This window comes from Lontra canadensis, unplaced genomic scaffold, assembly GCF_010015895.1.
Source record: "Lontra canadensis isolate GAN:19392208 unplaced genomic scaffold, GSC_riverotter_1.0 scaffold56, whole genome shotgun sequence".
NCBI lineage: Eukaryota > Metazoa > Chordata > Mammalia > Carnivora > Mustelidae > Lontra > Lontra canadensis.
In genome coordinates, this window is record NW_022631050.1 from 4,001,887 (window position 1) to 4,024,829 (window position 22,943).

General features: G+C 43.8%; 1 protein-coding gene and 1 long non-coding RNA gene across 2 annotated transcripts in view; one reads left to right on the plus strand and one right to left on the minus strand.

The window, feature by feature from the left end:
* The window catches only part of LOC116878198, a 69,460-nt gene extending 64,556 nt beyond the window's left edge, over positions 1-4,904 (minus strand). The window contains exon 1 of the long non-coding RNA XR_004384789.1: positions 4,838-4,904. This is a non-coding gene — a long non-coding RNA (uncharacterized LOC116878198). The remainder of the gene's footprint in view (positions 1-4,837) is intronic.
* A 10,400-nt stretch (positions 4,905-15,304) lies between these two features.
* Positions 15,305-18,644, plus strand: SOX2 (SRY-box transcription factor 2). Its single transcript, XM_032875430.1, has one exon. It carries the CDS (start codon positions 16,571-16,573, stop codon positions 17,534-17,536), a length of 966 nt encoding a protein of 321 aa, XP_032731321.1. The 5' UTR covers positions 15,305-16,570; the 3' UTR covers positions 17,537-18,644.
* Positions 18,645-22,943: the final 4,299 nt, after the last annotated feature.

The window sequence follows — 22,943 nt, forward strand, 5'->3', positions numbered from 1 at the left end:
GGCGGGGGTGGGGGGATGGGCGGGGGACAGAAGGGCGAGGCTCCGACTAGAAGCTTATTCCAGAGGCTTTGAAAAATAAGGCTTCCGTCCTTAATACGCGCGCGCGCTTCTCGAGTTAGAGCTTAGAGGCTGTAAAGCTGGCATCGAAACCTCGACCTTCCCCGGGTCCTGTCCGGCAGACACGTCTGCCTGGCGGCGCTGCCCATTTAGCGGTGTGCATCAAGTGGCGACGCAAGTGAATAATGGCATGGAGGTGGGCGAGTTGAGGGCAGCAACACGTTCCTAGTCTCGTGGTATATTTAGTAGCACCCGCCGTTATCGGCCTCCACGGATGGGGGAAGCAGCCGCCCCCTCCGACCTGGCGCGGCCGCTCCTACTGAGTCCGGCTGACGCGTGCAGAGGAGAAACTGCTGGCCGCCGCCCGCCCCGCGCCTCCGGGCCCCGGGAGAGCCGGCGCCGGGAGGCCGAGACGCAGAGCCAGAGCCAGGCCGAGGGTCTGGGGGCCCGAGCCGAGCCGTCCCAGTCCGACTGACTTCCACGTGCAGAGAGGGTAGACCGGCCAGTTAGTGGATGATTGATTGCTTGGGGAGAAGGAAGCTGTAGCTTGCACGGTAGCTGGTGGCTAATGCATGACACTATGCTATTTCTGTAAAAGTCGTGATGTGTATGCCCATTGGGTCGCTGGAACATCTAGACCCTGATCGTGCGTACAGTGTTTCCTTACAGGCAGCACTCTCCTTTTTAAAACCAGGTCCGGGAGCCCCTCTTGCTAATCCTCTCTGCCATTAGTTCGCATAAATCCTCCTTTTAATGCTCTACCTTTCCTTTCTCTTTCTCCCTTCCTTCCATCTTTCCTCAAACTGAGTTGTTCGTGCTGAATGCCACTCACTCACCGGCATCCCAGTGTAGGAGCCTGAGGTAAAGCCCCACATCTCCCCAGGACAGCTTCGCCTTTGTAGAATTGGAGAGCTCTGCTTTGGCCCCAAAGCACGTCTCAATAGTGAAGTTTCCAATTCAGAGTCACCTATAAACGCCCATGACTTGGTTCACATGAACTCCTCAACCTCCACAGAAAGCCGTTTCCACAACTTAGGATCGTTTTGGTAGTGTGTGTTTGCTCTGAGAAAAGGAGCTGACCAGTCAGCTTAGTTTCTGGGTAAAGAAAGATTTTTTTAAAAACAGTTTTCCAGTTGGAGACGACTCATTCTGGATTCCCTCACCTACCACGGCAGTTTACCACTTTGGCCCTTCACCTTAACACATTACACTTTTTCTTTTTCTTTTTTTAGTTCAAGGCTGAGGCTTCCCCCATGTCAGATAGAGTGTCACTGCATTTCAGCATTTGAGACAACTTTAGGGGACTTGCCTACAGAAACGATCTTCTTAATCCTTCACAAGAAAATGAGACCATTTGAAAGATTTTGAACTTCCTTATGTCTGGGATTGAATAGATTTGTTTGTTGAAATGTGTGAGGTTTACTCACCTCTAGTCACCTTAGGCTACTCACTGATGCCTTCCTGTCTTACAGACTTAGATTGGGGGGGCCCCAAGCCCCTCCCTCAGTGGAAAGAGGACAACAATTCAGATTCTTATTTCAGTTTGTTTAAAAAAAAAATTGAAGAAGAAAAGAAAAGGAAAAAGAAAAATAGCTTCTTATCAGGTTGGGACATCTTTTGTAAATTTTGATATTCAGAAAAAAAAATGACAAGAGAATCAAGAAGAGATCATTCCAGGTTATTTCAGTGGATTGCCTTTTTAATGCAAAGTTATAAACACTGGAGTAAACATTTACATTTGCCCTCTCCCACTCCTTTAGTTGGAAGAAATGTTTCTACTATTGACTTTCAGTTTTGCATAATGCTCCCCACTTTTCTTACCATGCCTGAAGTCACAGGTACACACTCCTTAGTCTGTTCTATTAAAGGTGACTCTTGATTTACGCTCTTCATTTCCCCTCCCCAACACACTGACACTTGCTTATACAAACACACTTTTCTTGATCCAGAGAGGGTTGGGACATGCATAACTTTTTGGTACTACCCTGACTTTCATTCTTTTCAAACTCATATTAAGGTGTTCACCCTGAGATCTAAAATGAATTACTGAGGAACAACCATGTGAAAATTTGTTTAATTTTCTGCCCTTTTTTTTTTCCATTTGTTTTTCAAGTTTCATAGGGAAGGCTGTAACAGGTGTCTAAGTAATAGTCCCCAAGAATCCCTTATTAGATGACTTCCAGACCAGATGTAAACCAGTAACAGTATTGTTTCCAAAAGGGAAACTATAAGCTAAGATCAGTTTTGTCAAGGCATTCATTTGAGCATTTATCTTTCTTTTATTTGACTGGGTTTGTGGGAAGAAAAGGAGGACTAAATGGGGCAAGGGGCAGAGATAGAGAACCCAATGAAAACTTGTTTTTATGATTAAAGCCATTTTCCCAGACTATTGTCTTGCCACAAGTGACAACACACAGAGCACAAGTCATGAAAGTGGATTACTGTCACTCTGGACTATTGGAGGCCTGGAGAGCCCTGGCATTAATTCCTATGGAAAGGTAGACAAACCTAGCCATCCCCCCATGCAGCACCCTCATTGCCTGAGGGTTTCCAAGGCTCTCTCAAAGTTGATACTGACCTCAGCTAAGTCTAGGTAGCAGGGCTTACCCGCCTAGGAGAGGCAGAGGCTCCGCATGGAACTAAGGAGGAAGCAGGGTGGCTGTGAGAACAAGCCTGAGGGGATGGGGTGCTGTAACAGGCCGGCTGTGGCCACCAGTCCCCTGGCAGGATAGCAATCAATGAGTCAAAGCTAGCTAACAGTGAATGAAAGAGAGCCAAGAATGGGACCCTTTGGGTGCTAGAGACTACCCTTTAGTTTGTTCCACTCCTCCCCCTGGGCTCCCATCCTAGGTTTTCAAGGTTGGAGACCTAGCCAGAGGAAAAGGAAAGCATGGTAAGAAAACATGCCTAGCCCCCATCCAACGCATGCAGGGATGGGAGCTTGCAGAGATCAGGAAAGATACCTCAAGTCCTCAGTGATCTGTGTCTGACTCATGCAAGTTGTGCATGGTCAACAGCGGCCGTGGGGGGTGGGGAGGGAGGAAAGCCTCATTTTCTTCAGTCTCTCTGGGGTTGTTGTGTCTCCTCTCCCCCAACCCCATCTCACCCCACCCCAAATAGAATTGAAACTCCATTGCCTTTGCCTGCACTGAGCCTAAAAACTCAGGATTTGATAAGGTTACTGCACCATTGATACAATTGCAGATTTTTTTAAAGCGTCCTCAAAGAGACAGATGTTTGGGCTGATTAAAAATTGAGGAGGAAACCTGCAGCTGCACCAAGGAATAATCTATTGGACAAATATTTTAATAAAAAAAATATGAAGAGATCAGCCCGACCTTGCAAGGTCTTCTGCTTTAAAAAAATCTTTATCAAACCCCTATTCTATGGCTTCAATAAACAGAACCCATTACCTCACGGCATCTTTTGTTGGCCCCATACAAGAGAGAACAAAATGGTTATTCAGGGGAACGCTTTCGATTTTTATTGTGGGTAGCCTGCACAAAGAGCCGTGTTATTGTATTTAAAAGAACCATCTGTAGCAGAAACAATGGCATCAAATTATCTTTGAATACCCACTGAAAAAACATAAAGCTTTTTTTTTTTTATTCTTCTTCTGTACGGTGGGGGGATAGAGCAGTGTTAGGATAACTGACTTTTTTGTTGTTCTCTGGGTGCATTCTTCTCGCTCCCCCTCTCTCCCCCTCACCCTCTCACTCCTCTCTCTCTCTCCCTCTCCCTCTCTCTCTCTCTTTTAAAAAATCAGCCATTTGGGGTTTTAAGCCATAAACGATTTTTCTTGTTGCAGGGGATTGCAGTGGCAAAGCTAGGCTAGGTCTTGGAGGCTGGTGGAAGGCGAAGCGGGTGAAGGCAGGAGGCTGATGGAGAGACTGGGGGGAAGAAAAGCCGAAATGGATTCACGGTGCCTTGGATGGAGGACGAGAGGGGAATTGCAAGCTCCTTCAACTCGTTCTGTCCGGTGAGAAGTGATCAAGCTTGGGCTGACAAGAGGCTCAGGAAGCCCTCACGTTCTTTCGCTTTTTTACCTGCCAATCAAACTGCTACAAGACAACACCCTGATCTGGCATGGACATGTAAGTAGCTTGCAACCCAACTTTGACATTCACTGCTAGCTCACTCCTCTCCGCCCACCCCCCCAACTCACTTTCTTCCCCTCTCATTCTATTTTTTTTTCTTTTGACCTTTAAGAGATCTGGAAATACACCCTGTGTGGCAGTCATTTAACACAGGCAGATTTAAGTCTGAAAGCGTTAACTTTTGGAATTAAATGCTAATTTTGATTTCTTTAACAAATGCAGAAATGAAGACATTATTTTATTCTCTTCTGAACTGTTTTAGTGCTGAACATAATCAGTTGCCTTGCAAGGGTGTGTGTTTTTCTTTTTCTTTGAAAATGTAGAAATCCGTGAGCCCCCAGAGAGAAATGCAGAAATGAAAAATTTCAGGCTTCCATCTTAAAAATGTCAAATTCTAGCATCTCATCCCTACCAAAAAAAAAAAAAAAAAAAAAAAAAAAAAAAAAAAAAATTCTTCTCCAGACCAAGGTTACATAGAATGGAAAGAGTGATTTGAGCCCAAAGGTACATATCATTAAGGGGTTGCTACTATTTCATCTGGCGTCTTAACTATTTTGGTTGTAGTTAGGGAGGCGGTGTGAAAAAAAGCAAAGGAAAGGGACATGGCGACACCTCATTCTTTATAGAGATTGACACTGAGGGGGCTAGAGATACAAGAGGACAGGATAAGCAGGAAATATTACCTGAGAGAAGGAATCACAGAGCATGGCGGAGCTGGAAGCTAGGAGGGCTTCTGTGGGAAGTTGTGCGAGAGGTGATGGGCTTGCTCTCTGGCGCCCTCTAATGGCAATATGAATCAATGTTTTACTTTTTTAATTCAGTACTGGGAAAAGCAGCTGGGTTTTTGTTGTTGCTGTTGGTGGTTTTTCTCCGCAGGCTTAGAAACTAGAGACTATTAGTGGAGTAAATTGATTGTTTTCATCCCAGAAACTTATGTATATGCCTTAAAATTATCAGTGTTTTCTCCTCAAACATCTCCTCCTCTCCCAAAATTTTGTTAGACTAATAGAGGAGAGGCTACAGGCCGGTTGACTTATGGAGGGTGGCCCATGCTCAATTAGTAATACGGAGAAAGGGATTCCTTTCCTACCTGAACAGCATTGTGACTCTTCTAATATACTGAAGAGGTCTTGGGGGCTGAGGTGGGGGGGCCATGATTTGGAAATTGCAGATTCTGACACAAACTCATTACATTAGAATACAATTTAAAGGGGCCTCCTAGGAACCTCAGTTATTGCGATATGCGGTGGTCAGGGGCCCTTCCTTCCCGCCTCATTTTTCTTTTCTCTTTTTCTTCTTTCTTTCGTTCTTTTTTTTTTTTTTTTTAAATTTGGTAGATAAAGGTTAATCTTGGGCTGAATGATAGAGCTATGATTGACAAGAGAAAAGGTGTTGAGGGCAGGTCGCGCTGTCTTATTTACAGCCCACTGCTTGCTGTAGAGTCTTTGTTAGGACTGGAAAGCTAATTTAGTGCTGATCAAAAGCACCACAGAGTTAAAGGACTGGTAATGACTGCTAATTTCATTTCAGCCTCATGCATCCCCAACTACTGTAATTAAAGACACGCTATTTAAATACAGGTGAAGGGTTTTTTTTTTTTTTTAAGTTAGGGTGGGGGTGGGTGGATTACAATATTATTTAGATTTCATCTTATACATGGGTGTTATGTAGTCCAACATCAGTTTTTTTTTTTTTAGAGCCGCTTCTTGTCATTTATACCTGGCTTTGCAGAATCGGCAGTCGTGAAATATGTCAATCACACAAAAGCCACTGTTTAAGGGGAAAAAAAGGGAGGGGGATGCAGAACAGTAAATGTTTAGGGGGGGATTTAAATATTTGGGTCTCTTTTATTTTTTCCCTTCAAATTAATAGAAGGGCCTTCGAAATAGCTAAAGTATTTGAAACTTAGGGCAGGGTTAACAGGCCAAAGGGATCAGTGTCAGCTTTTTAAGTACTTCTAAAAAGATCATGTGAACAGATGGAAAAATATATTTTTAATTAAATAATTTCCCCCACACTGTAGCTGCAGTGTTGGCTCAGAAACCGTGTAATTCCTCAACCAATAGGAGTTTCTTTATAAGAACATCAAAGGATAAAAAGCTCTACATTTTCGTAGTTGGTTAAAATTGATAACCCTCCCCCCCCAACACACACACCCAAAAAAAGAATTTAGCCTTTAATCTCTTTTTATCCACGAAGACTAAAGCTCTGTACTCGACCCCGCGAGCGGCTCTCGCCTTCCGGGGCTGGAACCCGGCTCAGATGTGAAGCGGCGCTGAGCCGCGGCGCAGGTTCGTGACCAGCGCCCCCTGTTGGACACAGTAGGAGATGCACAGCGCCAGTCCTGGAAATCGCGAGAACCTTGCTCTGGGGTTAGATAAAACTCTTTATTACCCTCCAAAAAGGAGATGGGGCGAGGAAACAAGTTTTTATATCCTTGAAAGATAATATAATTTAATTCAATAAAAAATAAAAAGGAGATGATACAATTTTAATTCAATAAAAAATAAAGACTAACCTGTTCCTCCTCACATCCCTGCTACCCCCTACCCCCTTTTGGGTTTGGGACTCTTTTTAGAATCTGAAATAGTAAAACACGTAGAGAAGCATGATTTAAAAAGATAGAGAGAGAGAGAACTTTCTTCTGTAGCAGTGGAAAACCAAGCAAATTACTTCTCCCGTTCTGTCCACATTAAAAAAATAATAATAATGAAACGGAAGATGCTTCTGCTTGCTCTTTTGACGTTGTCAGCAGCATCTTGTATGCCCTCCGAGGTCCTTCAAGAACTGTCACTGAGTACCTGAGTGAACAAAACAACTTGCTCATTTTTTATTTGTTTATTTTCAGATTGTAATTAAGAGGCCAGTTTCTGCTTTGAATGTGTCCCATCCCCCAAACCAATCTTGATCAAACTTTTCCTTTCCGGATGGCAGTTAAATTCCAGATATTATTTAAGAAACAGGTGCCTGACACCTTTCTTCTTTTATCTCAGCATCTCAGCCACAGGATTTCAGGGAAGGTATGCCAATGGTAAAGAGTATTTTCTTTTGAAATTCAGCATTTTCAATGACCAGAAATCCAAATTATCCTAGGGGAAGAGGAGTATTTTTACACTTCCAAAAGTACCTGTCTACATAAGAAAGAGGTTTGGCTTTTTCTTTGGTGAGCAAATAAGGGTATAAACACTTTGAACTCTTTCAGAAAGATAAACTATAGAAATGACAGACCTTCTGAATGTAAAATGATGGGGAAATATAGGTTTGTTTAGGTGTTTAAAATCAAACTGAAACTATTCCAGTGTTAAAGGAACAGATGATCTCAACGAGGTGTTTTGTGATTTCAATCTTTGGGGATGTACTTACAATTTTAACTTTAAAATAAAAATCTTAAGAAGTTAAGGAGTTGTTTTTTAAAAAAAATTTCCCTGTTGAAGGAAACCAGATTAATTTTCATAACAGAATTACTTTTAAAAATATTTAATACTGTGGTTATGCAAGTTTAAGTTGATCTTACATTTATTCCTCCCACTTTCCCAAATCATTGGATCCGAGGTTGTGTTTTCAGGGGAACTGGTGTTCAGTGCGATGAGAGATGTCTTCTCCATTTGATTCCAGAATCGAATCTCGGCTTGTGTTTCTCAATAAATGACTTTGGATACCGTGGCAGGAAAAGAATCAAGGCTTTGATCAGTTTTTACCCGGAATCCTACCTAAATAACGGGCAAGCGGGATTCCCCGCTACAGGCAACCCACCCACCCTTTGCTTTACAAAAAAAAAAAAAAAAACCAACCAACCAAACAAACAAACCGAGTCCCCGTTACAGAACGATTAAGTCCGGGCCAGTTTTGGAACCAGCGCCAACAAACGGTGCGTGACAGCCGCTGTTCAAGGCTATTGGTGGGTGGGGAGGCCAAAGCCCGCAGAATCTTGGAGGCGACCCGTGAAAGGAGGTATTTGCTTGCTGTTCAGATACCAGTGGCCTGGAGATTTCGACCCGGTTCCGCCTCTGGGGGGTCCCAACCTGGAGGGCGAAGCCGGGAGGGAGGATAGGGGAGGAGTCGCACCTGGCTGCAGGCGGGCTGTGTGTCCCCAACTTCCCAGGGCCCAGGAAGAAAGCGCAACCCCTAGTTTATGAAAAAGGACTAAAGAAGTGGGTGGCCTAGGCCTGGGAATGCCACCCAGCTTTCCCAGCGCAGTGTCATTTCTGTGGTTTCAGGCGGCCTCAGCCCCTGCGGGAATCCCACGCCCCACGGCAGCCAGCGGGAAGACAGCCCTTCCATCTTTGGGGACTGGTGAGAGGGCAGCGAGTGACTGACTCCTTAGAAGCAGGAAAAACCACTCCGGCTGGCAACAGGCCCCCGTTTTTCTGCAACAGCAAAGAGCCCTTTGGGGGCGGAGCGGGCATTTGGGGGTCTCTTGTCCCAGCGTCCATGCCTGAGCCTGCGCCTCTTGGCTGAGCGCCCTGCTTTAAGAGTAGTCAATCGTGCCCCACCCTGAGAGCAATCTCGGAGGATGGGCCACCCTAGCTTGGGCCCACTGAGTCTGTGCCAAGTTCAGAGTTCCCTCTACCCTCCATACCTCACACCCTTCTTGATGAAACCAAGCCTCACTATGAAAGCCAGGCTGTGTGGCTTGGAGTTTGGTAACTATTTGGGGGTGGAGAAGATGACTGATTGATTATTAAGGATGAGCTCTCATTTATTAAGTTTGCTCCTTCACTTTGTTTTTAAGCTTTGAAGAGCCTTTATAGTTACTTTGACCCAACCCTGAAAGAGACAAGGTACCAGGGAGAAAGCCCAGGCAGACTTGAGGGAGCTGAGATATAGACAGATACTCATCTCTCTGCCACTCAAGGGACAGCTAAACTCTTCGGACTCCAGGTCCTTCAGGGCCCAGCTGGTCTGTGGGTTGCTGGAAGGTGTTGAAACCACAAGTACAACTTGACACCACTGAGCCCACGGTGCTTGTCAATAATCTGTGAATTAGGTGCAGAGATTGTTACTGTAGATCATAACAGTTTCTGAAGGACTCATTACAGCCTATCCTGTCAATGATCTTCAAATTAAGGAGTGGGGGTGGGTGGGAGGGAAAAGGAATTGGGAGAGCCTACAAAAAGGGCAGAAGGTTGGGAGAGGAGATAAAAGTCAGAGCCACAGCTCTGAAGGAGCCTTTAAAGATTATCAGGCTAGCCATCTGAGAATTCCATTGGGATGGGTTTGGAAGCCCAACTCCATCTGAGCCAGGGCTGGAAAGGGGCACTAGAGGGTGAGCAGAAGTGGGCCCCTGGGAAGGCAGATTTCTCAGACATTTCTTTTGAGGCCAAAAGAGCTTTTGGTAGAGGGCTCCAGATATCAATGGGAGGCCTTGAGGGTGCCAGGCCACCCAGGATGGGTGTACCCATTGATTTAGAGCACTTTCCAAGGCTAGCCACAGCTGCAACTCTGAGAAAAAGTGGGTAGCAGTTTTGTTTAGGGCTGATGGTAACTGTAGGTGATTTTTTCCCCCAATGATTTGCTTTCAGCTTCTTTTCATATAAACAGGTGAAAGACTTTCTTCCTTTTCCTTCGATAGTATTCCTGTCCCTCATGTGGGTAAAGCTGATCCCATTTCTTTCCCCAACTTGTTTCCTGAAGTGCCAAACACCTCTGCCTTCTGAGGTAGTTGAGCATTGTCACTTTTTGAGTCTGTGTTATGTCTGGTTGTACTTCTGGAAAGGGAACTTGAAGTAACACAGAAGCAGTGTGCACCATGAGATCTCCAGAAGAAGATAAAATCCCACTTCAGCAGTTTAGAAGGAGCCAGACTGAGGGAGAGACTTTCTCCCTCCGTGGTGGATTGCCGGTGCAGTGAGTGTGCAGCCTGGCATGCACTGGGATGTCATTCATGAGCCACTTAATATGCTCTAGAGAAATCTTAAGGAAGCTGTAGGTTTGTTTTTCCCACAGAAGTTGTGGTCACAACTAAAGGAAATAATCAGTTTGGAAAATTTAAAACCATCGTCTTTTTCCTAAAATCCCGGTAACAGTCCTAGTCACTGGAAAACTCGGGTTCTAAGGAAACCCTGTTCCTTTAGTATGATTAATTGCACAAGATAGTGTGGTCAGTCAGGGAGATATGTATTTAGACTCTCAAGCAATGATTTAGAGGTGTGAAAGGGCCATTGGTTTGTTGGCCCATTTGCAGTTCCTGGTGCTCTGTTTGCCTGGTTTTGTTTTCGTTTTTAATTCCTTTCTTCTGATTTTTAAAATCAAAATTATAGTTTCATTTCTTTTCAGTGTAACTGAAAACCACTGGTAGGAGGCTGTTTCAGTTTTCAGTTTGTATTTTTTTTTAAGGGAATTTCTATTTAAAATAATTAGATCATTTAATGGGCACACTATGTTTTTCCCTGGACAACAGCTGCAGTGCAGAGACAGCTCTTACGTTAAAACTGCTTGATAATTCAGAAATGGAAATGAAATTGTGAAATGTGAATCCTTTTTTTCCAGGAAATATTTGAGCTGGAATATATGAAGGAGGTACATATATATGTAATACTAGAAGCAATATGATGATTGTTATATATAGCCCTGAAGACATACACAAGTGATTATATATTACTTTTGTTGCTATAATTTGAAGTAAGGGGGAAATATATTTGGTTTTCTTTATATCATTGAATTCTTTTTAAAATGTATTTATTTCATCAGTGGGAATCAGATGAAAGAGAGTGAGTATAAAAAAGAGCTGGATTCAGAGCAGCTCTGCATTCCTTAGGTTTCAAGGGTACTTACAGCTCTTGAGTGAAATTATTTGGTGAAATTGGGTCTGGACTGAAATAGCATTTGTTATCCCCTTGTTCATTTGTTATGTGTAATACCACTTCTGGAAATTAAAGGCAAGGTGCTGAAGGGACAGACAAGAAGAAAAAAATATAATTAAACAATTTTAAATTGCCCATCCACCATGCATCCATATGCATATCTATGTCTTAGTAAATAAAAAGGGATAGAGATATATGCTTGCTCTTTATATCATCTAGAAACATTTATTATAGTTCCTGTCAATAATCTTTCCCACTTCCAAAATCTGACAAGTTTGGCAATAGGAAGAAAATGGAGGAAATGTAGATGAAAGGCTTTCTATCATTTTGAAAATTGCTTTATAAAAATTGTGGTATCCCTTCATAGTCTAAAGCAAGTGAAGTTTGATAATAGCACAATTCTAATTTTTGCTCTTACTTTCAATATCCTAACTTTTTCCAGTTTAAATCTTATAGTTTTTGGAAAATATGTGATGCTTTTGTAAGGAAAAGAAATTCTCTAATGCCTTTCTTTACCTTCATTTATCTGTGTTTGTTTCATGTATCTTGAAGAATCAGGTGTTGATCATTCTGGAAGTCTTGTGGCATGCTCCAATTTGGAAGGATGGAGGGACTTTTTGGGGGGGGCAATTTAGGGGGAAGAAGGAAACATTTTTAAAATTGGCTTATACCAGTCTCCTTATTCTGCAATTCTCAGTTTTGTTGTGTTTGGGGATAAATAGCAATAAAATGTCACCTTACCAGATTGTACCAGTATTGTCCTACACATTGGAATTTTCCTTTATTTTTGGCTTTTAAAATCAGAAACTTTTCTTGGGTTGCCGTACTTCTTTTTTTAGCTTCTGTGCCTCTTACCACACCACTGATATGATCTCTTTCACTGCAGTATAGCCACTGCCATGGGCGCTTTCAGTGAAGAAGGCTGGAAGGTTAGGATCCGGAGGAAGCATAACAAAAAAGGGAGAAAAAAAAACCGTTCATTTGGCCAAATCTGGCTCCTAATATATTTAACCACTTCCAGAATTAGAAAGCCTTTCTGTACATTTTCTTCTATTTTTCTCTTTTTTTCCTTACGTAATGAAATTAAAACTTTTGGAGCCCACAGTTGACATTTTTCAGAAAATTGAGTTATCAAGGCAGTAATTATTTCACGGGGAGATAAAACTCTCATAGCCCTAACTGTCAAATAGGGCCCTTTTCAGATTTTAATTACAAAATAAAATTAGTCTGCTCTTCCTCGGAATGGTTTGTGAGTGGTTAAACAGAGCTTTCCCCCCAATACTGGTGGTCGTCAAACTCTGCTAATTAGCAATGCTGAGAAATTCCAGTTAACAAGGACATTCTCCAAGACTCTGCAGGTTCCCTGCCGTTTGCCTTCATTTCCATAAGAAGATTAAGAGAGGAGGGGAACACACTCAAATGCAGATGCAGAAAAGAAGCGTTTTTTAACAAGCATCATAATAGTAAGATGCTTGGCTAGTTCTCACCTAATTACTGCAAGTTAAACCTCTATTTGCCATTAAGAAGAAAAAATAAGTCTACAGTCCCCTAGCTCCACAAAATTGTTAGTTGGCTTCAGATATAATACTTGGGGAGGGATGAGGGGAGTTTAGGAGAGAAATGTGTGAAAGATAAAACTGAGCTACACTTAATCAGGTAAGGATTTGGGGTTTGGGCCTATATAGTAGAGCAAAATTAAATCAGAATATCCTAGGAGTTACGCATTTTTGTTCCTAATTTCTAATCTTGCTTTAAAAGTATGCAGCTTTTTGCTGCCCATGAAAGGGAAATGCTATACTTCTTTTAGATTAAGCACTTTAAATTTTCATACATTGTGCCAATGGCAACATTTTTAAATTCTTGAAGGATGAAGCACCCTCTTCCAGTCTTATTTTGATTCCCTAGTAGTCAATGGTGCATTGTTACTAGTACTGTAGCCATCTGTTATAAACCTAAAACAGTGCTGCTTCTATCATCTATTGTGATTATTATAGTTATTATTATATTTAGGGGCCAGTGATAGTGCTGGATTGAAATAGAGTGGCCGGTGATACAATTTTTTTAATGCATATGTTCTAAAAAATCTAATGAGAAAATTGTTTCTGCTATCGCCATCTTCTTTAATCTTATTTTCATAGCACATTATTATGCATAAATGCCAGCCACAGTTAGTTTATTGCCTTGATAAGTACAGCAGGCTTAATTAAAATAAAGCTGTAAATAAATGCAACCAATGATAACACAATTGTAATGTATTTCCATAGCTTATTTATATGATAAAAGCAATTAACAAAAGACCTAGCCAGCCCCTTTAACCTCTTAAATGCATTATTATAGAGTTCAGGCACAAACACAGGCGTCTGAGAATGTATAAAAGCTTTTATATATTATCCCAAGGAAAAATTTGTGCCTCTTCCTACTACCCCTTGAGAGAGTGGGAGATTAAAAATTTTGCTACTGTAACCATTCGTTATTAATATTTATTTTAATACATGTACTCCATCATTATCCACATCAATCCCTTGGGTTTTTTTTTTTTCTTCAGACTTAATTATCCATAAGCTTTTTTAAAGTTTTCAGAATAATGCTACTAAGAGCAGACCAACGCATACACAATCATGAAGTGAATGCTTGGTCTGCCCTTCGTGGCATCTGGACAATCATAATTCATTCATATGTTGAATCTCATAATTTGTACCTATTTTTTCCCTATGGTTTAGCCTCCTCATCTGGAGGTTATATGTACATTTCTAAGTTAAGCAAATTAAATCTGATTCTTATGATTTGGTTCCATAGCTTATATGATATGTTAACTTTTCTTTTGTTTAGATTACGCGTAATTAGTTGGATCTTCCTCCCATTCCCCTTATTTTTTTTTCCCTTTAATTATTTCCAAACACCTTCTTTTAAAGGTAAAAGCAAAACTGTTTTATGGAAAAGCGAATCCACCAGTAGGGGGCGCACCAGCTACATCCCTGACACCAGACGCGCTGAAAAGCCTGTGGCTGCGGTGTTGTCTTCTGAGCCTCTAACCTTTTCTTTCCTAATCTCCGTATCCCTGTTTAGCTTACTATTACACCTCGAATAAACAGAAGACGTTATTTTGTTTTGAAGAGTGCCATGTATTTATCCGTTTCGAGAAGGCCAGTCTCACCCTCCCCGGGTTCCCAAAAACTAAAACAAACCAAAACTTAGAGAAAAAGAAGAAACTGATGGGGGAGGGGCGGCTGATTGGAAATAATAATTTATAAAGAAAAGCCTGCAGGATTCTTTTTCTCAACTTTCCTGGTTTTCCAGTGAGCATACTTATTTTGAGTTGGACAGGAACAGAAAAGCCTGGGAGGGCAGGATTGGAGAGGTTGGAGTGGGGGTGGTGATGGTTATGGGAGGAAGATGGTTAGTAAGAAACAAAAAAAGTAAAGTTTTGTAAAGATAATAAATGGAACGTGGCCGACAGATACTATTCAGTACATTTTCTTAGGGTGAGTAAGGGTAGATAGATCAGGGGAGGAGGGGGCGGAGAGAGTGTTACAGAAGAAAGAAAATAAGTAACCCTGATGTTTTAAGCCCTTTATAAAAAAGAAATGGCATCAGGTTTTCCCCCCCCAACCCCCCACCCTTTGTAGTCAAGTGCATTTTAGCCACAAAGATCCCAACAAGAGAGTGGAAGGAAACTTAGACGGGGCTTTGTTTGACTCCGTGTAGCGACAACAAGAGAAACAAAACTACCTATTTGTAAGGGACGTGCTGCCATTGCTCTCCGCATTGAGCGCCTACCTATTGAAATCTTTACGTCAGGACAATGGGAGAGCGGCTAAAATTACCCTCTTGGGTCCTGGGCGGGCAGGATTCCTGAGCCCCTACCCCCGCCTCCATTCCATCCTCCTCCAGCCTCGGCCTTGCTAGGCTCCCCCCATGACCAGTCTTGGCCGTGTTCTTCCAGCCTGCACTGCCTGCACCTGTGCCTGGGGCGCACCACACCCGGCTCCCAGGCCTGGCGCCCCCTCGGAGCGCTGCCCCAGACCCCGGCGGCGCGGGCCACACAGCACAAGTCGCAGGGGAATGGCAGGGCTGGTTCTGCTCGAGTCCTGGGAACTCTGCGTGGGAGGGAGTTTGTGAGTGCGGCCCAAATGCCACCTCCATACTGTGCCGTGGGATGCCAGGAAGTTGTCGTTACGCTGCTCCAGAGCCTGAGCTTCTGAGCGTCCTTCTGGTGATCTTTTTCTTCCCCCAGCCTCCTCTTGAAACCGGCCCAACTGAAATCCTGCTTTGGGGGAGGCTCAGGGGGAGAATGGGGGGACAGGACGAGAATGGGGGCCTCCTCTCTCCATCGACTGAATGGAGAAAGATGGTGGGCGATGTGGCTGGAAGTAAGGGGACAAGCTGGAGTGTCCCGGCTGGAGCCGAGCTGCGCGGGGAAGTGCCTGCTTGCCGCAGCTTCCCCAGGCCTGGCCTCCCCTTAAGTGTGGAGTCGGCCACATAGTCCAAGCAGGATTTTTGCTTAACACAGAGCAAACTGTGGCAGCAAGGAGGGTTGAGGACAGAGCTTTCCGTCTCCTAACTTCTTGTCGGGACAGTGTGAGAAAGGGGTGAGCCAGTGCCGGCACCTGTGGAGGAAGAGGGGCGAGGGAAAGAGCGAGGTTAGGGAGAAGCCCCGGAGAGGCTGGAGTTGGGGAGAAGTGTGAGGAGGAGCGGGAGAACAATGACACACCAACTCCTGCGCCGCCTGTTTCCTGAAATACTAGCAGGACAGTCGCCCTAAACCACCCACTATGCCCTGCCCCACCCCACCACCTTAGCGGCTCCTCGCGCCCCTTCCTCAACGGAGCGGCCCGCACCAAAAAGTAAATCAATATTAAGTTTCAAGAAGAAAAAAATCGTAGTCTTAGTGCTGTTTACCCACTTCCTTCGAAAAGGCGTGTGGTGTGACCTGTTGCTGCGAGAGGGGATACAAAGGTTTCTCAGTGGCTGGCTGGCAGGCAGGCTGTGGGAGCCGCCTCCCCCTCCCTCCTTCCCCCTCCTCCCCCTACCTCCCCCGCGCGGCCTGCGGCGCGGCAGGCCCCGCCCCCTTTCATGCAAAACCCGGCGGCGAGGCTGGGCTCGAGTGGAGGAGCCGCCGCGCGCTGATTGGTCGCTGGAAACCCATTTATTCCCTGACAGCCCCCATCACATGGATGGTTGTCTATTAACTTGTTCAAAAAAGTATCAGGAGTTGTCAAGGCAGAGAAGAGAGTGTTTGCAAAAGGGGGAAAGTAGTTTGCTGCCTCTTTAAGACTAGGACTGAGAGAAAGAAGAGGAGAGAGAAAGAAAGGGAGAGAAGTTTGAGCCCCAGGCTTAAGCCTTTCCAAAAAATAATAATAACAATCATCGGCGGCGGCAGGATCGGCCAGAAGAGGAGGGAAGCGCTTTTTTTGATCCTGATTCCAGTTTGCTTCTCTCTCTCCTTTCTTCCCCCAAATTATTCTTCGCCTGATTTTTCTCGTGGAGCCCTGCGCTCCCGACACCCCCGCCCGCCTCCCCTCCTCCTCTCCCCCCGCCCGCGGGCCCCCCAAAGTCCCGGCCGGGCCGAGGGTCGGCGGCCGCCGGCGGGCCGGGCCCGCGCACAGCGCCCGCATGTACAACATGATGGAGACGGAGCTGAAGCCGCCGGGCCCGCAGCAAACTTCGGGGGGCGGCGGCGGCGGCGGCGGCGGCAACTCCACCGCGGCGGCGGCGGGCGGCAACCAGAAGAACAGCCCGGACCGCGTCAAGCGGCCCATGAACGCCTTCATGGTGTGGTCCCGCGGGCAGCGGCGCAAGATGGCCCAGGAGAACCCCAAGATGCACAACTCGGAGATCAGCAAGCGCCTGGGCGCCGAGTGGAAACTTTTGTCGGAGACGGAGAAGCGGCCGTTCATCGACGAGGCCAAGCGGCTGCGAGCGCTGCACATGAAGGAGCACCCGGATTATAAATACCGGCCCCGGCGGAAAACCAAGACGCTCATGAAGAAGGATAAGTACACGCTGCCCGGCGGGCTGCTGGCCCCGGGCGGCAACAGCATGGCGAGCGGGGTCGGGGTGGGCGCCGGCCTCGGCGCGGGCGTGAACCAGCGCATGGACAGCTACGCGCACATGAACGGCTGGAGCAACGGCAGCTACAGCATGATGCAGGACCAACTGGGCTACCCGCAGCACCCGGGCCTCAACGCACACGGCGCCGCGCAGATGCAGCCCATGCACCGCTACGACGTAAGCGCACTGCAGTACAACTCCATGACCAGCTCGCAGACCTACATGAACGGCTCGCCCACCTACAGCATGTCCTACTCGCAGCAGGGCACCCCAGGCATGGCGCTTGGCTCCATGGGCTCGGTGGTCAAGTCCGAGGCCAGCTCCAGCCCCCCTGTGGTTACCTCTTCCTCCCACTCCAGGGCGCCCTGCCAGGCCGGGGACCTCCGGGACATGATCAGCATGTACCTCCCCGGCGCCGAGGTGCCGGAGCCCGCCGCCCCCAGCAGACTTCACATGTCCCAGCACTACCAGAGCGGCCCGGTGCCCGGCACGGCCATTAACGGCACACTGCCCCTCTCGCACATGTGAGGGCCGGACAGTGAACTAGAAGGGGGGGAGAAATTTTCAAAGAAAAACGAGAGAAATTGGGAGGAGAGTAAGGAACAGCATGGAGAAAAACCCGGTACGCTCAAAAAAAAAAAAAAAAAAAAAATCATCACCCGCAGCAAATGACAGCTGCAAAAGAGAACACCAATCCCATCCACACTCACGCAAAAACCGCAATGCCGACGAGAAAACTTTTATGAGAGATCCTGGACTTCTTTTTGGGGGACTATTTTTGTACAGAGAAAACCAGGGGGGGTGGGGCGGGCGAGGGAATGGACCTTGTATAGATCTGGAGGAAAGAAAACTACGCAAAACTTTTTAAAAGTTCTAGTGATACGGTAGGAGCTTTGCAGAAAGTTTGCAAAAGTCTTTACCAATAATATTTAGAGCTAGTCTCCAAGCGACGAAAAAAATGTTTTAATATTTGCAAGCAACTTTTGTACAGTATTTATGGAGATAAACATGGCAATCAAAATGTCCATTGTTTATAAGCTGAGAATTTGCCAATATTTTTCAAGGAGAGGCTTCTTGCTGAATTTTGATTCTGCAGCTGAAATTTAGGACAGTTGCAAACGTGGAAAGAAGAAAAATATTCAGATTTGGACATTTTAATTGTTTAAAAATTGTACAAAAGGAAAAATTAGAATAAGTACTGGCAAACCATTTCCGTGGTCTTCTTTAAAGGGGAAAAAGTTTTAGATTGTACTAAATTTTTTTTCAACTTACTGTTAAAAGCAAAAATGGCCATACAGGTTGACATCGTTGGTAATTTATAATAGCTTTTGTTTCCCAACTTTCCATTTTGTTCAGATAAAAAAAAAAAACATGAAATTACTGTGTTTGAAATATTTTCTTATGGTTTGTAATATTTCTGTAAATTTATTGTGATATTTTAAGGTTCCCCCCCTCCTTTATTTTCCGTAGTTGTATTTTAAAGATTCGGCTCTGTATTATTTGAATCAGTCTGCCGAGAATCCATGTATATATTTGAACTAATACCATCCTTATAACAGGTACATTTTCAACTTAAGTTTTTACTCCATTATGCACAGTTTGAGATAAATAAATTTTTGAAATATGGACACTGAAATTATGCTTGAGTCTTTCATTTATTTGGATAACACTGATTATACATGACTGCTCCGGGTATATACTGTGCTCAGCCAGGAAAGCAAGATACCTAAAACCTTGATGCTCTAGTCCAGTATCGTGTGTTAATGTTAATTGCAACAAATAAATGTCTGAATGATTAATTGAATAAGTACTCTCAAAAAATTGAAATGCTTGTGTCATTTCTAAAATAGAAATTAGAGACATATATTGTAAATCCACCCCCTCCTTCTCTAAGCAGCATGAATAAGCATGATGGGGACTTATACTTTAAAACTGATTTATGCCACTTGTTGCCAGAAAGGAGTCAATTCTGAAAATTTTCATGTAGCTCAGCAGATGGGGTATTGAGCCAAATCAGAACCAGGTTGGCTGGTTTTGTTTTCGTTTTCCTCAATGCACAATGGCCCTTTGGAAACCTGGTTATAGGGGAAAATGATGCTTGTATCAGAATAATTGCAAACTAGACTTGCAAAGTGCTCATCTGCTGGGTGGGTGTTTGGGTTACTTCAGCCCTGCTATTGTTTGAGAGGAAACAAGTGGTTTGCTTTTCTTTGTTCCTTGACTTCATAAACTTTCTCCTCTACATTTTCCTGTTTACGGGCAAGGGAAAGCAAAAAGCATCTTAAAAAATCCCCAGACTTATGGCTATTTTTTTATTATTATTATTTATTTTCTTTTTTCCTCTCTCTCCCTCCACGAATTCCATTTCTTAAATTGGCAGCGCGGGTCCAAGCCTGTAGTCCCAAATCGGATATCTCTGCAGCTGATAACAAGCAAAAGAGAAGCCAGGCAACAGCCATATTAAAGAAGAAAACAATCAACTCTGAGGTAGATATTTTACTTTGTCCGGTCTAATCACATTTGGAGATGATTATGCTTTTGATCTGTTAACCGTGTTTTACTACGGTAGTAGAGGAGTAGGGGGAGGGGAAAGGGGTGGGGAAACAAGATTGGATTTGTTGTTTTCTTTTGCCCTAGGAAAGGTAAAGAAAGACTATAGTTGTCCTCAGTGGGAGCGGAAAAGTTGGGGAATCACCAATGGTCTTTGAATTAGCGATGTTTCTACATCACAACCGACCCGCGCTTTGGCGCAGCCGGAGAATCTGTAAGACCGATTCAGGGACTTTTCTTCCTTATTTACTGCTTACCTCGCGCAACTTCCCCCACCAAAGAGGACCAGGAACCACGAGTCAGGCATTCTTAAGAGCGTGGGTTGCTACCCACAATTTCAAGGGCTTGTTTGTGCCAACTTGGTACAACTTTGGAGAAGTTGGAATCCGGCAGCGCCTTCCACCCTTGAGTAAAATACTGGCTGCAGCCACTAAGTTAGCTCAACCCGTTGGTTTGCACTTTCTCGTTTTCCAGGAAAAGTATTTCTCGTGGTGTTGCTGATGTTAGTTCTGGGATCAGCTGGAGATACTCTCATATTTTCTGTATTTTTATTTCATGTGGATTGCTTTATTTTTGGTGCGTGTTGGTTGTCACTTATTTCTTTTAAAAAAATCATTTTAGGGTAAAGGACAATTATTATGCCAGATCCCAATTCTAAGCGAGGCATTTCCCCCCCTAATTAATGCAGAGACTCTAAAAGAATTTCCCCCGGCCTGGCCAGCCATTGTAATGCATATACGGATTATTCACGTGGTAATGAGCACATTCGCCAGTTCTTGCTCACACATACGAATAAAAGAAACTTTGAATAAAGATCCAAATGATCTTGCTGGGGGGTGGGGAGGATATTCCCGGAATTTGAGCCAATCAACTATATGGAGTGTATATATTTGAAAAAAATAGAGATATATTAGAAATATGTATAGGGTTTAGCGTAACTGCAGTGCATTGGGCTCCCTTAGGGGGGAAAAAAAAAAGCCCACAGGATCAGACTAAAAAAAGCAACAACTTTTTGGCAAAATGCTCAAGTTCAAATATTTTGCAAGAGGGAAGAGAGCAATTTTAGGAAGTTGAACTAATTTTGAGTGATTGTCACTGTCTGCCTAAAACAAGAGAACTCCCATTTTCCCTCCTATCCCTCCATATCCCCTCCCTAAATGAAAGCCAAATTATTTTGCTCACAAATATAAATTCTTTTGATAAACTGCATTTGAGGAAAATGTCATATAGTTCATCGTTTATTTGATTGGGCTAAATGATTCCCCAAGATGTGTAGTTTCATGACTAGATTAATATTGAACATACAGTATTTTATTTATAATATGATTTTCAAGAAGGGGGTAAATCCATAAACTTGCCCAGAGATGGTTATCTCTCAGTGCTGAAGTTAGTTGTTGAGTGTTCAGTTCCTTCCTTGGGATATAATTCTGCTCACTAAAACCATTCAATTTCCAGTCAAAGGGGTGAATTTAATGTTTTGTTAACCTTATACATAGAATGGAAATGTGTAGAAGGATGAGATTATAGTTTGTTCCCTCTGCAATTTTTTTCTTTCCCCGCACCCCCGCCCCCTACTTTAAATAAAGAGCGTTAAAATATTTTGCTGAGCTGTAGTAGATTAGCAAGGTTTCTTGCCAATGCTGGGAAGCTGGTATTACAGACGGTCCCAGGGGAAAATGGCTCACATTAACCACTAAATGAATATTTGACAAGGGCTCATTCGGAGGTATTATTACTATAAACGTGTCCCTACTGGACTTTTCCAGGGTCAAAGAGCAACGCTTCAATTAATTATTTAGTCTGCTAGTAGATTTGGTTGTAATAGCTGTACTTATTTCTAGAACCGACACATTCTTACAGTAGGAAATCTCAGGAGAATCTTCTCCATCAGCCATGCCTTGGATTGAAATACACACAGAGCCCTGGCATTCTAAAGCTGACTTTTCATAAAACCTTTTCCTGGACTGAGAGTTGGGGGGATTATAGTTTCTTTTTCTATTTCATTTTCTGTCTTTGTTTTAAAAGAAGAAAAAAAAAAAACATAATAAGTTACCTTAGATTCTACATCAGTCTGGAAAGGTCTTTTAGGGTTTTGCAGTTTGGGGAGAGGGGGGAGGGGATTTATTTATAACCTTTGCCTTTTCTAAGTGGAGATGTCACAGGAGTTCAGAGACTCAGGCAGATTCTGAATTTAGAAAGGGCACACATTGCTGTTTGCCAATAAAATTCAGGTTTTAAAATGGAGGGCTCCATAGGCTAAGTACTCATAGTTCTAGCAGTCTTAGAGTAAATTGGGGTACAAAGTAGTTCCTCCTTCCCTCCCCACCTATTGGTTTGAACATTTCCAGGTGTAGTGGGGGGGGGAGGTGTGGCGGGCAAGTGTTCCCTTTCTGCTCTGTCATAAGTTCCTCCGTGGCCCTGGGTAAAATGGTAAGGGAATGATTTTGAGAGTAAGATTCCTTGACAATAATATAAGGTGAATGAATAAGAGATAAGCGGCAAGGGGTGGAGGGACGGGATGCAGTAATTACAAACCCAATTCATTCAGCTTTTCAGAACTTTTGTTGTGGGAGCTCCATTGACGGGTTTTGAGCCGCTGGTTTTCTCACATTAAAAAGAACTGATCAGCGCCTCAGGGGGACAAGAAATACCGCTTAACTGCATAGTGATTGGGTCTTCATTTAGAACCCTTACAAGAAGAAATTTAAACAGTGCCTTTGTGTGCACAGGTTTACTTTTCAACTGCTAACAGTTTATAGCTAACTGCTTTGAGATTGAAGTTTGACTGTGGTTTGATCGCCTGCTTGTTGGCACTGCTTATTTATTTATTTATTTATTGTAATGAAAAGAGCTTTTTATATCCTCCCGCCTTTATTTCTTGATCTTGGAGAATTTTGCAAAAACAGTTCCTCATATTTTGCTTTATGGAAGTAGTTTCCTTCACCACAAGCTTTAGGAAGGACTTGAATTAACACTTCTCCAACACTTTCCACCCTCCCCCCCCCTTATTGCCTTAAAATAATTTGCATCTCATTCTGTTTTTTTATGCTGCCTTTTCTTGCTTTCAGAGCAAAAACTGCTTTGGACAGCTACTAGTGAGGTTGAGGATGAGAGTTGATTTATTTCTTTTCTTTGTTTTTTTTGTTTTTTTTTTGTTTTTTTAACTGGAGTTTGGAAGATGTTTGGGTGGATTTCTTTAGGGACCTCGTCTATGAGGTGGCTCCCTTAAAGACAGGAGAAGGGGAAGAAACACTTGAACTTTACTGTGAAAATGTGGATAAAATCCAAAGGGGCACAGTCTCTGGAATTCTAGAGGAAGCAGGCTGTGGAAGGAGCTTTTCAAAGACAGAAATTGTCTAAACCAGATAATTCATTTGGTGTCTCT

Bases quoted from the DNA above. Each gene is read 5' to 3' on its own strand.
- SOX2 (XM_032875430.1), top strand. From the start codon at position 16,571: ATGTACAACATGATGGAGACGGAGCTGAAGCCGCCGGGCCCGCAGCAA.